The following is a 16,369-nucleotide window of genomic DNA, read 5'->3' as shown; positions in this document are numbered from 1 at the left end:
TAATATTCTAAGTTCTAATTGGAAAACTAATGGAGCAACTCGGCAACCATCTTTAATATGACTCAGTAGACCATCTCTTTTATATATTTGAATTCTGTTAATGGTATTCCAGTGTTTGTGTCACCATTTATATTCTCTTTTTTGTATAAATAAATAAATACTTCTATTAAAAGAAAATCTAACATATATAAGGGCAGCGATTTCTTAACAAAATAGAGACTCTTTTAAAAAAACAACCTTTCTAATCAATGAGGTGTACATGCATAAGTATCCATTCAAACATGGATTTGGTAGAATAGATAAAATGTAGCCTCCAAGGGGTATAAATCATTTAATATGATGTGCTGGTGTTGCACGTGCCCCGGGACTAGTCCTTGGACAAGACCATGGTCTATGGACTGGGCAAAGTCCAGATACAGGCCTGGTCCACTGTCTACAGGGGTACTCGGTTATCAAATATATATATATATGGGAAATGTTCAACACCCTACACTTTACCAAATGTGTTTTGTCCTACATGGGTTAGAAGTTTTGGAATGGGCTGATTTTTGATGAGGATGATCTGTACGATTAGAAGATCCTCCTCACCAAAAATCAGCCCATTCTGAAATTTCTAGCCCCATGTTTACAAGTTGAAAAATCGTGGACAGTCCATTTTTAGTAAACCATTTCTTATGGGGTTAGAAGTTTTGGAATGGGCTGATTTTTGGTGAGGATGATCTCCTCACCATAGAGATCATGCTCACCAAAAATCAGCCTATTCCAAAATTTCTAGCCCATGTAGGACAAAACACGTTTGGTAAAGCGTAAGGTGGTGAACGGGACCCTATATATATATATATATATATATATATATATATATATATCATTTAATATTTCAACAAAATATTGAGTTTTCCATAACATCAACAGAAATTAAGTCTCATTTTGCTAGAACTTAAAAAAGTAAAATATACTTTTCATCAAATGAAAAAAAAACATATAGTGAACTCGTTGAATGTATAAAATATAATTTATTTCTGCATATACTGAAAGTCATGGACAAGACTAGTAAAGGGGCAATGTAAAAGTGAAATATAATTTCAATAAGCATTACTGGAAGTTCAAAGATAGTAGTGATGATATGGCTCCCCCACGTGGCATACTCAATTGACTCCCTGATGTGACATGTGTTAGAAAGATAGATCTTTACTCCTCGGGATACACAACTGCACATATTTATGGGGATTGTGAATGTGTATCCCGAGTAGTAAAGATCTACAGTTCTAGCACATGTTATGTCACGAGAGTCGATAGAGTATGCCACATTGGTTTGTCATTTTATCACGGTTCTTAAAGATATTGATGTTTGAGACTTGAGAAAGTTTCAAGACCTTTATTCTTATATAGTCATTGTTGTCATCTGGGTTTTGCCAACTAATTGCAGAGGCTGTCAGAGAAGTCGAGGTGTTTGATTGAAGGGTGGTATTCAGAACAGTTGCCCCACTTGATTCCGTGAAAAATTGTTGCACCCAGTAACTTGGAGTTCCATATTGTGGCCACGAATTGAAGACAATTGCATCCAGGTTCCACCTTGATCATCAAATGTTTACCAACTTTAGAATAAAATAAAATAAAATTAATGCTAAGAGCTGCTAATTTTTATTTTTATTTCGACAAAAAGGTATAATAAATTCATAGTTCTTAGAGAAAAATGAGAGAAATATGCCGCCGATCATTGACATTCACAAAAAGCGGTGAATAGCTGGCCATCTCAACTATATCGCTGTATTAGAAGAGAAAATGCAACCACTTGTCAGTAACCAGAAACCAAAGGTCCATAGCTAAATCAGAGATCTATGAAGACAAATAATTTCAGTGGCTAATCTGAAGCTTACAAGTTTCAAACTGAAAACATATGAACTTCTTTATGTATGGTTAAATACGAGAACTTCTACTGCCACACCAACTTTTGCTAACGCCACCCCAAGATATGACTAATTCTTTGGCGATTTACAAATGAATTGGGCTGGCGTTAGCAACAGTTGGTGTAGTAATAGAATCTCTCTTAAATACCAACTTTGCACAAGTGAACTGAGCGAAATTATTATGAAAAATATAGCAGTGAATAGGCTCCGAAGAATGGAGGCCTTTCTCTTCAAAATTGTCGAAGACACATTTTTAAAGCTCCAAAATTTCAACCGATATACAAAACTACGAAATGTTACCCATTATTACTGACAATTTGAAGCAAGCTCTGATTAGGATCATTTAATTAGTGAATTTTTTGCACAAACATCAATGTGGTGGCTCATTAATAGAAAGTTCAAGTTTTGTTGTCAGGTAATGAGTTCTTCTCTTTGACATAACAGTTGGAAAATCAATATATTCAATTTAATAGGAATTATGAAATTTGAGATGAGATATTGAATAACATAGGCATAAACTAATGGTTGAGAAACAATAAATACCCAACTTTTTGGAATGCTAAGAAAAGCATTCACATGGCATATGTTGAATTCACTTTATGTTAGACATGAATAAGTGAATCGATGTCATGCATGGACATGCGGTGTCACACATGGTGACATTGGAAAAACAAAAATTCCGACACGTACATGGTGTTTTATGACAATAGTGAAGGATATACTATTATGGAAATATTAATTCAAACCATATCAAACTATTCTAGATAAACAAATTGATATTGGAAAAGATTATATAAAAATAACCAAAGAAATATATTGAAAAATAGTCTAAGATTTGTCCCACAAACTGTTGAGTGTATATTTTCCTCTGCTCTCGGGTGCATCATACCACAGTTAATCCCCGTGACCCTCACATATTCATAATTCTCCTCTCCAACAGATCTGTCTTTTGGAGTAGTTGGTTGGTTAGCGGTAGATTTTCCTCCACTCTTGGGTGTGTCCTACCCCAGTTAATACTCATGGCCCTCTTATATTCATAGTTCTCCCCCTCTCTAACTGATTGGTCTTTTGGAGTAGTTGGTTGGTTAACATGGTATTAGAAAGCTAGGTTCGTATAGGTCACAAGTTCGATTCTTTCCACCCTTATGAGTGAGGGGGAGTGTTGAGTGTATATTTTCCTCTACTCTCGGGTGTGTCGTACATACCTCCGTTAATCCCTGTGACCCTCTTATATTCATAGTTCTCTCCCTCTCCAACAGATTGGTCTTTTGGAATAGTTGGTTGGTTAACATAAGAAATGTTTCCGTAATATTGGTGTACATAACAATGTCTCAAAAATGAAGTCTTTGGGCCAACATTTGATTTTTTCCTTTTCCATTTTCATTTTTCTCCTTTCCCGTACAAAGTTTCTCTTTTTCCATCACTCTGTTCATTGCACAACTGGGAATGCATATTCTTAAATTCAAGGATTTCGGATGCATGTCAGAAGCGAATTCAGATCGTATGTTTTCTAATGTGGGAGTAAGCAAACCTATTCCTTTCCGGCCCAATAAGTAACCCAACTTCTGCTAGCGCTGCTAAAAGATTTCTGGTGCCAGCATCATTTCCCGGTACAGCATACTCACTCACAAAAGCCTAGAAATGTATGAAGTGGAAGGATAATTTGTAACCATTAATATAGAGCCAAATTTTAAGTCTAAAAAGACCAACGGAATCATACCTTTGGACCAGTACGTGATGTATGATCAAATTGATGAGTCATAGAAAACAAGTTCTTAGCAGATGTGTAAATCTACAGGTAATTAAAGAGTTAGACAATGTTATGGCCACATGACCCCTTTACTTGCATACAAGAGGTGTTGGTGTTAATGTTCCTATTTCTTACATGGTAATCATATAGATCGACGAGATGATCCAATGGGTGAGAAGACCCATCACAATTTGAGATTATTTTGATATCCGGGTATGCTTGTTTTAAAGCATTATAGAACTTGAGGTAATTTCCTGGTCAAAAGAGAAGATAAGAGTAAGTTCTCAAATTATTTACAGGGATGAAAACTAGTTAAAATCTTTGCTCCAAAACAAAACAAAACAAAACAAAAATAGAAAAGCCAATTATAATTCAGAAACTACATATCGGAATGAAATATATCTATCAATCTTAGTGATTAACATTGGCGAATAACTTGGCATAAAAAATCAAGGCCAATTCGATAAATATGCAGAAATCAAGAAAGAAGTCTAATTATTTTAGTAATATTATGCATGAATTAAGCGTTACAACCAGTTCAAACACTAACATATGAAACTATATTTTAGGTAATTTTAGAGAAGAAAATATTGATTCGGCAATAGAGAGGAAATTCAGCCATGAGTGCCAACTGAGTTAACAAGGATGGGGATGTCAGAAATTTTGTTTAGCTATAATATTATGGTCTTTCATGATCAACAAATAATTCTGTTGAAAATTGTCAGCAAATCCCACAAATAATGAACTTTGCCATTGTTGAACTTTAAGTTTGCATTGCTGGTCCAACGACCGAATGAAAGATGAGGGTTTCATTAACATCAAGAGGGCATCCTGCATAAAACTTGCGACATATCTCTTCACGTGGATTTGATTGTTATTTGTAATTCATGATAATAGTTGGGAATTGGCATAAGGCATGGATGATGTTAATGACCTATTTTCTGTCATCATGTCCTCTTAATAAATCAACATTTTTAATTCAGCTGGAAACGATAATAAATAATTTTAGCCCCTATGTAGCAAATTGTCATAAATGCTTTATGTCTCATTAGAATCTCAATCATCTAGTCTGCATAAAAAAAAGGAAGTAAGAAACCCAAAGGTGTGAATGGCAAAACTATGCATACCACGGTAGTTTTTTTCCCACAATCCTCATTCCCAAGTGCCACATATCTCAAGTCAAAAGGTTCTGGGTGTCCCATTGCTGCTTGAACAGAACCCCAAGTTGAATCAGGATCAGCACTAGCAAATTCTACGCTCTCAAGAACTTCTTGCATTAAAGATGACAAAAGTGAACAATGTGTGTGAAATGTCTCAAGTTTGTTGTAACTAATTTTAATACTTTTAAATTTTATGGATTCTTTTGCCTTTATTTGGAACTTTTTGACCCATTTTTGGTTGGTTGTGGGGCCACATTTCGGAATTTCTTTGTTGGTCCCAGTAGTTGAGAGTGGAGACTTAAAATTCCTGTATAAAGTGGATCTTTTAAAAAAAAAATAAAAATCTAAGTAGCCAAACTCGACATGTTCTTCATGTTTTACTTTTGAGGAAATTTCAGTCCCACATCAGATAGGGAACAAGGTTTGAGTGATAAATGTATGTCAATATTTGACAATTCTCGTAAACCTCCTAAGGAGAGGTATTGGTTTGTCAGAGTGCCACACGTGTGACATGCCATGCCAGGCTGGGTGCGAGCTCTTATGGAGACTTTACAAAATTGCTCTCAATCATTGTTGGAAAACATAATTTTATGGAGAACCACCAAAATGCAGCAAATAAATATGAAGCACAAACTAGCTATTAAATCCATAAGAGATATCATCAAATATTGATCATCTGAAATTTATATTTGGATGCTTTACAAGCTTGGTTGTTGGTGCACATTGTATGATTTTAGAGCATATTGAGTTTCCTTGACATTTATCACAAGCATGAGTAAATCCACCTCTTTTGCATTATTGGTATCCGAATACCTAAAACTTGGGAACATTGTTTTTTTATTTATCAATTTGATCAAACTTTACTAGCTAGACATGTAAACCAGAGACAAAAAAGTTAAGAAATATACCTGTAGAAAAGGTAAGACGCTTGAAGTAGAAACTTGGTCATTATGACTAATTCCTGTCAAACAAAGAAAGAATAAACTAAGTATAAAAAACAAAAGATAAAGAACCAAATTTTTTTTTTTTTTTGTCTAAACCCATTAATTATGTAAATAAATGAGAAGTACCATTATTGAATACCCATACTGGGAAATGATCCAAGGTCCTCCGCTAGCTTTACTCAAGATGGTAATAATCACTTAACCGGCACCTCTAAAAGTTCTGTATTAGTGAAAACTCCTCCTATACGAAAAACTGCTTTCAAGAATTACCTACTTGAAGAAACTCAAAGTATCCAAGTCCATCATCAGTCTAATACATCCAAACATCGCCAAAGTGTCCTGACCTCTCCTCTCATGGACCAATTGTTTCTTTCCAACGAAATGCATTTCTTAACCATTCACCTTCAACGAAGCAGCCACCTGATACATCAAGTAAAGCAGTTTTCAACAATTAGCGGAGAACGTCCCATATCTCATCTGCTGGTCGATTTGATAGGAAAGAAAAAATTGCAATTTTGAATATAAGGCCTGTGTGGGGTGAAAATCAAGGCATTCTTTTGGTCGTCTATCATTGCATGATAAGAGTACTTGTCTTCTAAAACTTCATCTTTAGATGGGAGGAGGCCATAATTGGATCTACCTAAAGTTTTTTTTTAAACTGGTTTTATTTTAGAATTTATAGGTTAACCTGTTTTAGACTAGAATTTGGATTTCTATAATTGAATAGAGAAATTTAGGTTTCAGGTTTCTTCTCATATGCTGGTGTGGCAAATATAAACTCTCACCATAACTTCAATCATCTCTATTTCCAAATAATCATATATGCACCCCTCTTATTAGGGATAAAAGTCAGTGCTCTGATAGATGATGTAGCAAGAAAATCGCTATCAAAATTAAAATGGAAAAAAACGAAGAATTAGAGAATGGGGATACATTCAGTGTCATGATAGTTGAGAAAGTTCAAGAGCAGACCAAATGAAGAACAAATGATGTACAATGATGGTTTGGTAACGATTGAATGTTGCATGAGTAGTGATGTGAGGCAAGAACACAAGCTCAACAGTCAACTTGCTCAACCAAATGTTGAGTATATATTTTCCTCCACTCTCGGGGGCGTCATACCCCAGTTAAGCCCCGTGACCCTCTTATATTCAAAGTTCTCCCCCTCTCCAACGGATCGGTCTTTTGGAGTATATGGTTGGTTAACATGGTATAAGAGTGCTAGGTTCATATAGGTCACGGGTTCAATTATTTCCACACTTATGGGTGAGGGGAATGTTGAGTGTATATTTTCCTTCGCTCTTGGGTGTGTCATACCTCAGTTAATCCAGTGACCCTCTTATATTCATAGTTCCCCCCCTTTCCAACAAATCGGTCTTTTGAAGTAGTTGGTACTTGGTTGGTTAACATGGTATGAGTGATAGATTTGTATAGGTCACTGGTTCGATTCTTTCCACCCTTATGGGTGAGGGGGAGTGTTGAGTGTATATTTTCCTCCGCTCTCGGGTGTGTCATACTTCAGTTAAGCTCCGTGACCCTCATATATTCATAGTTCTCCCCCTCTCCAACAGATAGTTGGTTGGTTAACACTGACCTTAGGATTGCACAAAAGATCCTACACAACTATTTCTATGAAGGACATTTGAACAAAATTGCTCATATAATTGAGTAACGAACATAGCTTTTCATGGTGCATGCAGACAAATGGTCAACTTGACAGCCCATTTAATGTATATACCTGGAAATCTGATAAACCGAGGTTTTAGATTTGCAACCATCTCAACAAGCTCTTTACGGAAACCATGTCCCTGTACCATGAGAGGTGTCAGAAAAAAAAACTTAGTTAATATGAGTTAGATGTGCATGAAGGTGAGATATGAATTTCTCTTAATAGCAGAGAGATCCTAAAATATACTGAGAATGTAGTTAATGAATCAAAACCTAAAAATTGAATTTCATAACTCGATAAAAGGGGCATAAAATTTGAAAGAGAAAAAATAGTTTTAGTAGTGAAACTCATATAAACATGAATAAGAAATAATTATTAACCAACTGGTAATAGTCAAGAGAGATAATAATATTTAAGGTGGAACTCCTAACTTTTGATGCCAAGGCCAAAGACACTAGTACAAGATAGAATGGTTGGTGGACTAGACTATGTTGTTTCAAATTACAAAACCCAATACATTGAACTATTCATCATCATCTCCTCCTTGGGGTCGACTAAATGAATCTTGATTCTCCATCCTACTATGTCTAGACCCCATAACCAAGTCTTCTATTATTGAAAGCATGGTCATATCCACTTTCACTATCTCAATCCACGCTCTCTTGGTGTCTTCCTCTCGCTTTTTTAGAATCTTCAACTTGAATATCTCTTCCAAAACCAAAAATTATTGGGAGTAATATTCTTATGAAACGACCCTTCGTTCTGACAAGTGTATATGTTAAAGCGGAGTTTTGATCCCATGCTAAAAATGATTAAACTTTAAAGCATCTGAAATGGTCACCACCCAAAAAATACTGTCTTACATTAATGCTAAACCAGAGCAAATCTCAATTTTCTCTAAAAGTTGTTAATTGTCCTCGTTTTAGATTCCACCGTCTTACGCTTGGGAACTTTCTATTTTAATTCCTATTCCATCTCTTAATGCAAAAGCTTAGTAACTATTATCCTATTATGTATGGTTGGGCTCTTTCCTAGATAACATGTCATTCTTTGCATGTCGATCACTCCTTAGTGCAAGGAGAATAAAAATAAAAACTACCTAGATCATACTTGATCCACTCTTGTATGTCAGCAAATCCTCACCTCTCTACTTCAACTAAGTGTTTGGTATTACAAAATCAAATTTCATAAAAATATATAAATATATTGAACTATAAATTGAAGGTAGTATCATTCTTTCAAGATGTCAAGTTCTTACGCAAATTTCTGTTATAGAGTTACTATTCATGTGAAAACAAAATGACCATATCTATCACACTAATTCAGTTCTGAATTAATAGGTTGAATGTGAACAACTATAGGAACTCAGAAAGAACATGTACCTTATAAGTTTCCAAGGGCATGACTGACACTTGATCAAACCAAATCACTCCCTTTTTAGTTGTTGTCAACTGAAGCCTTGAGTTATAGTTTGTTCCTTTGGCTTCCAACAGAACCTCCACTTTTTTCCAGTTTGAAACATCAGCATCACTGAGAGAGAACAAAATATACAATTTAGAAGAATTGTGAAGTAAGCAAAAAAGACTAGGCTGGCAAAGGACCATCGACCACCATTTATGTAACTGTTTAAACAGACAAGAGATGCTCACATAATGTTGGTAGCAGCCAGAATTTGTGATCCATTTGAGCTTGCCAATGAAACTGCGATGTTAACTGATTCCAACAACCGAACATACAGCACAACTTTATAGATTTTTCCTTGTTCAATATTCTGTCACATATTGAAAGCACAAGAATAAAATTACTACAAATCCAATAAGCAATTATTAAAATAAAATTATTTGCAAATTAGATGAAGAACTAAGAATGCTGTAATTCAAGCCTCGGTAAAGATCACCCAGCCTTTTTTTTTTTACCATCTCCAATAGGAAAGATTATCCCTTGAAGAATCTCCAGATTTTTGAAGATGAGGACTTCTCTTGGGGTTTTGGTTTTAGAAGGAATTTAAGGGTATTTAAGGCTAAGGAGGAACAAGTCCTTGCCATCAACATTGAGATCAATGGGCTTCTGTGTCAATGGTTAAGCTATTATTGAATTGTATCCTTTTCTTGTTTTTAAAAAGTTTCACTTATAAAAAAGAACTAAGCATTCTGAAGCTAAGAAGCATGTTCACCAAATAATCATGATTTAAGCACCTATATAGAACATTAACAACAAAATCAAATTCCATGATTTTTTGCTTAAAAATTTGAGCATAATGAAGATTGAAATTGTAGTAGAAGATTCCCATTCCACAAAAGTTACATTTGAATCACACAATGTTCCATAGGAGGCCAAGAGGCATATCAGTTGCAAATATAGGAATCAGAGCAAATACAGTTCCATTCACAAGGTATGTATGTTTCTAGAAAATAAGGTGGAAAGCAAAATCACTTTCTGAAAGAATAACGTATCAATGACTCCTTACCATGCCCCAATACCAAGGATTATAAATTCTGATTCCTTCAGCTGGACATACATTAGAGCCTTTAGTGTCACAAATTACATCCATTCGGAGTGTAATCTTATTACGAGTGAAACATGATGAACGATCAGCTGATATGATTATAGATGATTCATCCCCAATTATAAACCAAGGATCTATGTTTGAGGGAATGTTAGGGCCCAAAGCTTCAAAACCTGGAAAGGAAACTACATGAGACTCTCAAAGGAAAAGATTAAATATAACATGGACCGAAGCTGACCAAAAATTGACATTCAGAGTGCAATTTTTACCTCTGTTGCTTACAAGCTCTGCCCATATCCCACCAGCACCTGCATGGTTGATCTCCTGCAGGAAGCATTAGAGAAAGTGTGTACTCAATAGAACCCACAAAAAAACATATTAAAATGAAAAGTATATGAGGTGGATATACATCATGAATTTTGAAATCTAGAAACTCTAATGCCGAATATTGTAAATAGTAGTCTATCCGATAGAAAAACAGTTGCAAATAAATGATAAAAGAATTGTCTTGCCCTTTAGCACTTTTCATAAAATAAAGTAAATAAAACAATACAGGAGCCCTTCTTCCAACATGGAACTTGTTTTTTTGACTCAAAGGTTGGATTCAGATGGGCCAGCCCAATTCTGATCCCCACCCCCATGTCAGGAACCCAACTCAGCCCTGGAAAAAAGGTAGGCCAGGTTGGCTTGGCTTTAATCTAAGCCTTGTAATAGCAACCCAAACTCCACATATGCATGCACACCCACATCTACACACACACACACGCCCACAAACACACACACACACAAAAAGAAAAAAAGAAAAAAAAAATTAAAACAGAGTCAGGTCGGTCAGGGGAGAAGGAATCCCCCTACTCTATCCCTGTTGAGGTGGATCGATGAAATTCCAGTCTACAATAAATTCAGTATCCTTCAGCAGTTTTAGCCTATACAGGTCATAAGAAAATTAATTTGAGAAGAAGAAATAAGTAGCAAGAGTTACATATGCTTCCTCATGTACAACTACAAAGCCAACTCAAACTGAAGATGAGAGCAACAACTAAAATGGTTTGTATGTCAAAGGTGTTCCCTTAGACGATGACAACGACATAATACCAATGGCATTAGAAATATAACCCAAATCAGAATAAATGAAATAGTTATAAGTGAACAATTCACCTCAAAGAATAAGCCAAATAGTGTTTCAGGAATCGGTCGGTCTGATCCCTCAGAAGCATTTACAATTAGGTGAGCAGTCTGGTTTGTATCTGCTCTAATAACAAAAGAATGATACAAGACACACAGCCCAAAGATGGTGCAAAACAGAATACTGAAACGGGGCTGACAAGAATCCATTGCTTCCTTACAGCATCCAATCTTCACACACTAATGAAACAATATAAAACAGTCAAGCCAAGTCAGTTACATCAAATCAGTTGGAGGTGAGGATGGGTGCAATGCAGAAACAACAACAAAAAATATAACAACTTATGATCATATAATTGGTTACAAGTTACAACAAAAGTAGATAACTTAAGATCAGATAATTGGTTACACCCAAATAGAGAAATATAAAATATTATTTCTTTATGGACTAACTGTCGCACTTAGATTGAAGATTATCTTTAACTCTGAATTACACTATAAAATGCTACTTTTTTAACCATGTCAAGCTTACTACTAAATAAATAACAAAACCATTTTCTTTAAACGCGATGAAGTCATAAAACTCAACTATGTCTCGTTCTTGTTTCGGCCAAAACTGAAATATCTTAGACGAAACATTTCGAAATGGTATGAAACTTTAAACTACATGTATCGATACATATTGTATGGCATTGTAAGCCAAATTACTAAAGAATTTAGCCCATTTTATGTATCGAAAACTCCGAAGGTGTCCAGATTGTGCCACCTCACCATCTATCCACGTGGCAAGTTTTAGCCAATATAACCTTTCTGACGTGGCAATAAGGAATGATTTTTTTATATATATAAAGACATGAAAAGTCCAATGTTTCAAATTGTAAGAAAAAAAGTACAATACATGAAGATCAAATTTCTGTCCACATGGCAAGAAAAAGTGCACCCCTCCAGAGAAGTGGTTTATTATGGCACCCCAGAAAAGAAAAAAAATTCCTCCTCTCCATGATCAAATTTATATATCAAAATCTATTTGGTCCAATAAAACAGTTAAACATAATAATAGAAAAAAACAGAGTTTCAATCTGCAAATTAATAATTTTAATACAACAGAATTTATTTTTTTTTTCTTCATAAGTGATCAAAATTATAAGAATTTGGATAAATGAGAAAAAGAAAAATTGCTAAATTACAAGAACAAAGAGATCCATATATGAAATTCATGAACACGATTCGATTACAGAGCTGAAGAGATGATATTTCACCTCCAAAAAAGATCAAACGGTTCCCTTTTTCTAGGGCTTTGTATCATTACAGAGAGAGAGAGAGATTGTTGGTTGGAAGAGAGAGAGAAGCTATTGAAGGAAAAATTGCTTTTTACCTTACTTGCTTCTGCTTATGCAGCAAATAAATATGAAGCAGAAACTAGCTATTAAATCCATATGAGATATCATCAAATATTGATCATCTGAAATAATAACAGTGCTCTGTTTGCTAGCGCTCTTTATGTGGGTAGCCTCTCTTTTGTTTGCTTGGATATCTTTCTAGTTTTGTAGGAGTTTTTTCACACATGCCATTTCCTCCAAAACTCTTACCCCACAAAGCTCAGTGCATACCGATGGCATCACCCAAGAGCATTTATAGATCATTTGTTATGCTTCTTGTATCTGAATTGCTTAGTATCCATCGCATTTTGAGTTTGTAAGAAATTGTCATTTGAAAATTGTGTTTAGATGTGAGTGCTTGATTTGTAATTAATTCTAACTTAGTTTTCTTTTGTTGACCTTCTAGTGAAGTTCTTCTCTAGAGGTCATCCTTTTTCACTTTGCTCCTCATTTTTTAATAAATTACTGATGTATAAATGGAATGAAATTTAAAGAGTACAGCAGAAAACAAAAACATCACACAAGAACATGTCAAGTATGCATCGAAGGAATATCTACTTGCCTCCTAAAGATACTATAGTCATGTCTTGACAAGTAAATAACTCCAAAAAGTTGTAAAGCAACAAACTCCATCTTAGAACATTTCAAGAATAAATTATTAAAATAAATAGAATAAAAGAACTAAACCATAAACTCAAGTTAAACAGAAAGATCACCTCACTTCATTTCCAAGATCCCTTCTTCGGCCAAACAGAACATAGCCCTTAGTTCCCAAAAGAGAGAACAAGCAAGCAGCAAGAAAGTAGAAATTAAGCCACTTTACAACCCCAAGTGCCTAAGGCTGTGAAGTAAATCTTGAAGATTGAGATAATGTAGACATATACTGAGATATATCAACATCAATACCATATTTCAGTAATATTTTTTGCATCTTAATAGCCACATTTTCTGAAGGATTCTCGACCGGATTTTTCTCAAGACCACGGACTAGGGCCCGAAAAGTAATATCGTTTGGAATGATTCCACATTCAGCCATCATACTTACCAAGTGGCAAGCATCAGATACATCACCTTGACTGCAAAATCCATCTATCAGCGTGTTGTACAATATCAGGTCCGGATCCAATCCAGCATCCAACATCTTACGAAATAGCACATTGGCTTCTTCCATACGATGTGCCTTACAATACCCATTAAGAAGAGCACTACACGTAACAACATCAGGTCTCGTCCCATGTTCACTCATGTGGGACCACATAAGAAATGCTTCTTCGAAGCTTCCCTCCTTAGAGAACCCACTTATGATATCAGTGAATGTTAATACATTAGGGGAAAACCCCCGTCTAATGAGTTCTTCTAAAATCACTCTCGACTCCTTCACAAAACCTCTATTAACGAGGCCATGAATGATAATGTTATAGGTCGTAGAATCCGGTAAAACATCATCAAGTCTCATAATATCTAATAGTTCAAAAGTCTTGTGTACATAGCCCTTTTTTCCATAACCATCCATTAATGTGTTGTATGTAACAACATCGAGTTTCAGACCTTCTCCTTTAATCATCCCAAACAAATATTCCGCCATTTTTAACTCCCCAATCTTGCAATAGCTATCAACCAGAACCGTGTATGTTGTAATGGCCGGTTTGAATCCCCTTTTCAGCATTTCTCCTAAATACTTGAGGGCTCTATCTAATTTACCAACTTTACAGTATCCTCCAATAATAGTTGTGTAACAAAAACAATCGGGACGCATGCCCAACTCAGACATCTCATGAAAGAGACCAATTGCTTCTACCATGTGACCATCCTTGCATAGCTTAGAAATAAAGCTATTATAAAGAAAAATATTGAGGGAAAAACCAGATATCTTCAAAACATTTATTGCTTCCCCCAATCTTCTTGTTTTACAATAACCATCAACAACTGCAGTGACCGAAACTGCATCAGGAGAGATACCTATGTCAACCATTTTAAATAACACTGAAGTGGCCTCTTTTAGGAGACCCATTTTGCAGAATGCATCAATCACGATCGTGTATGAAACAACATCAGGTTCATATCCGTAATTCCGCATTTCGACAAGTAACTTACAAGCCGTTGCAAGGCTACCTTTGGCACAGTACTCATGAATAAATAAACTAATAATACAAGCATTACTCATCCCTCGGATATGCATTTCTCCCAAGAATTCCCAAGCCAATTCCATCTTTTTTGACTCTAATATTGCCTTGAGAAGACGATTACAGACTCCAATTGAGGGAAAGATGTTGTGCATCTTCATGTGATCAACTAATTTAAGAGCTGTACTTATCATTTTTTCCCTGACATAAGAGCTAACTAGCATACTATATACAGTTTCCAAAACCCTGCTATCCCTAGAGGTTTCTTTGAGGACAGTAAACACCGAGCCATGCCACTCTTCTCTTCCATCCTTATTTCTAGTGAGATGCCGAAGAAGATCCACAGCTCTATGATTCATGTTCCCAGAGACCAAAATATGTATCATTGTACATATAGAACAAATTGAATGCTTGAACTCGGAGTAGCATTCACACCACCTGAAGAAGTAGAAAGCAAGTGCAGCATTTGAATTATCGTCAAACAAATCATTCAAAATCCGGATTACATTCAACTCATCAAGGTCAATCGTTTGTCCATTTTTAATACCCAAATCCCACCCGCGGTTCACAAGAACCAATTTTATTCTTTCCATCCCATCCTCCTCATTTGTCAACTTTTCAAAAATTGAGGATTCCCGGCAATAAAAATCACTAATTTCCTTTCCACTCAGATATAAACCATTGTGTTCCACGGATTCAGTCGATACCCATTCGAGATTCTCTGGCAAGAAAATCTCAGAATCCTCAGGAATAAAGTCTTTGTTCTCGAATAACAGAGAACGAGGTATTGCTAAATTCCTGAATGGGACGTAACCCAGTGTTGTTTTTCTCCCAAAAACTACCTTCAGTAACCCAACATAACCATTAATGGTTGATAATGAAGCAGCCCTCATGAACAGCAAGAAATCACCAAATAAAGAAGCTGAAAGAAAACACCAATGGTTAATTATACAATCAGCAACCAATTCCAAGCACAACCCAGATCTTGGTATTAAATATTGTTGATGGTCACATGATTGATATTTAAAAAAAATTGCAAGATAGTTGACAGTCCAATGGGTATGAGATAAAACCAGTTCTATTGAAGAAAAAACTACAGTAATCAAAAAAAAAAAAACAATTTTAGTTTTAAACAGTGAGAAGAGGCAAATGGGTAAGTGTGGAGAACCTTAAAATACTTTATTTGCTCAGATTTTAAAATAAATCAGATATTATTATTAGAGTTCAAAAAATCCAACGATATGGGTTAGAAGATGAGGGAAAGAAGAAGTTGTAGAGTGTTTGTGGAGAAATATACCTGAAACTGAAGCTTCTCATTTTAGTTTTAGAGAAGAGAGAGTCCCTTGCATGGCTTCCCCAGAAAACAGAGAAGCTTTTGTGCTCTTGCCTTCCTCCCATTGTAAAAAAAACCCCTTTTGTAAATAGGAGGCGCTACTTCCCTCTTTTAATTTTAGAGTTGCTATTGCCACACCAAAAACAGAGAAGCTTTTGTGCTCTTGCCTTCTTCCCATTGTAAAAAAAAAAAAACCTTTTTAAATGGGAGAGTTGCTATTGCCACACCAAATTTTGTTAAGGCCACACCAATTGTGTGCAATTATTTACACTCTCTTCTTCCATCTTTATCTCGTGAGGCAGACATGTTGAGGAACTCCGCGAGACTTTCTTCGAAACTCGTTTCCCTATCAAATCCAAATCCTAACTCAACCATCTTAATCTCTCCAAATCCTCGACGGTCTGCGAGTTTTTTTCTCTATCCATGGCGTCCACTGAGGAATCCTTGAATTCCTTGAATTTAAGATTCGATAA

General features: G+C 35.5%; 3 protein-coding genes across 11 annotated transcripts in view; 1 reads left to right on the top strand and 2 right to left on the bottom strand.

The window, feature by feature from the left end:
- Positions 1 to 1,280: 1,280 nt before the first annotated feature.
- On the bottom strand, positions 1,281 to 4,934 carry LOC147400600 (alpha-L-arabinofuranosidase 1-like). Its single transcript, XM_086444615.1, has 4 exons — positions 4,785 to 4,934; positions 3,628 to 3,699; positions 3,439 to 3,542; positions 1,281 to 1,572 (listed from the first exon to the last, which is right to left on the bottom strand). Exons 1-4 carry the CDS (start codon positions 4,932 to 4,934, stop codon positions 1,281 to 1,283), a joined length of 618 nt encoding a protein of 205 aa, XP_086300741.1.
- Positions 3,402 to 16,134, bottom strand: LOC147400599 (alpha-L-arabinofuranosidase 1-like). 6 transcript variants are annotated; one of them, XM_086446344.1, is made up of 11 exons: positions 13,157 to 13,297; positions 11,095 to 11,301; positions 10,206 to 10,260; positions 9,898 to 10,109; positions 9,080 to 9,201; positions 8,813 to 8,960; positions 7,500 to 7,569; positions 6,036 to 6,181; positions 5,888 to 5,972; positions 5,726 to 5,778; positions 3,402 to 3,911 (listed from the first exon to the last, which is right to left on the bottom strand). In XM_086446344.1, exons 2-8 carry the CDS (start codon positions 11,269 to 11,271, stop codon positions 6,114 to 6,116), a joined length of 852 nt encoding a protein of 283 aa, XP_086302470.1. In that variant the 5' UTR covers positions 11,272 to 11,301; positions 13,157 to 13,297; the 3' UTR covers positions 3,402 to 3,911; positions 5,726 to 5,778; positions 5,888 to 5,972; positions 6,036 to 6,113. The 6 variants fall into 6 exon arrangements, with proteins under 6 accessions (XP_086302470.1, XP_086302473.1, XP_086302471.1 ...); XM_086446347.1 differs by having other exon boundaries at positions 5,888 to 5,934; XM_086446345.1 differs by having other exon boundaries at positions 5,888 to 6,014; positions 6,106 to 6,181.
- A 58-nt stretch (positions 16,135 to 16,192) lies between these two features.
- LOC147400598 (Ubiquitin carboxyl-terminal hydrolase family protein) overlaps positions 16,193 to 16,369 on the top strand; it is a 14,351-nt gene continuing 14,174 nt past the window's right edge. For 3 of the 4 annotated variants that reach the window (XM_086446350.1, XM_086446349.1, XM_086446351.1), the window contains exon 1: positions 16,193 to 16,369. This exon is cut by the window's right edge and continues 156 nt beyond it. The gene's annotated coding sequence lies outside the window, so the exon portion shown is untranslated. The other variant, XR_015179449.1, reaches the window with a different exon arrangement.

This window comes from Akebia trifoliata, chromosome 6 (assembly GCF_017979445.1).
Source record: "Akebia trifoliata isolate Shusen 1 chromosome 6, ASM1797944v1, whole genome shotgun sequence".
Taxonomy (NCBI): domain Eukaryota; kingdom Viridiplantae; phylum Streptophyta; class Magnoliopsida; order Ranunculales; family Lardizabalaceae; genus Akebia; species Akebia trifoliata.
Note: the sequence above shows the minus strand (reverse complement) of the source record. Positions and strands in the feature narration are given on the sequence as shown.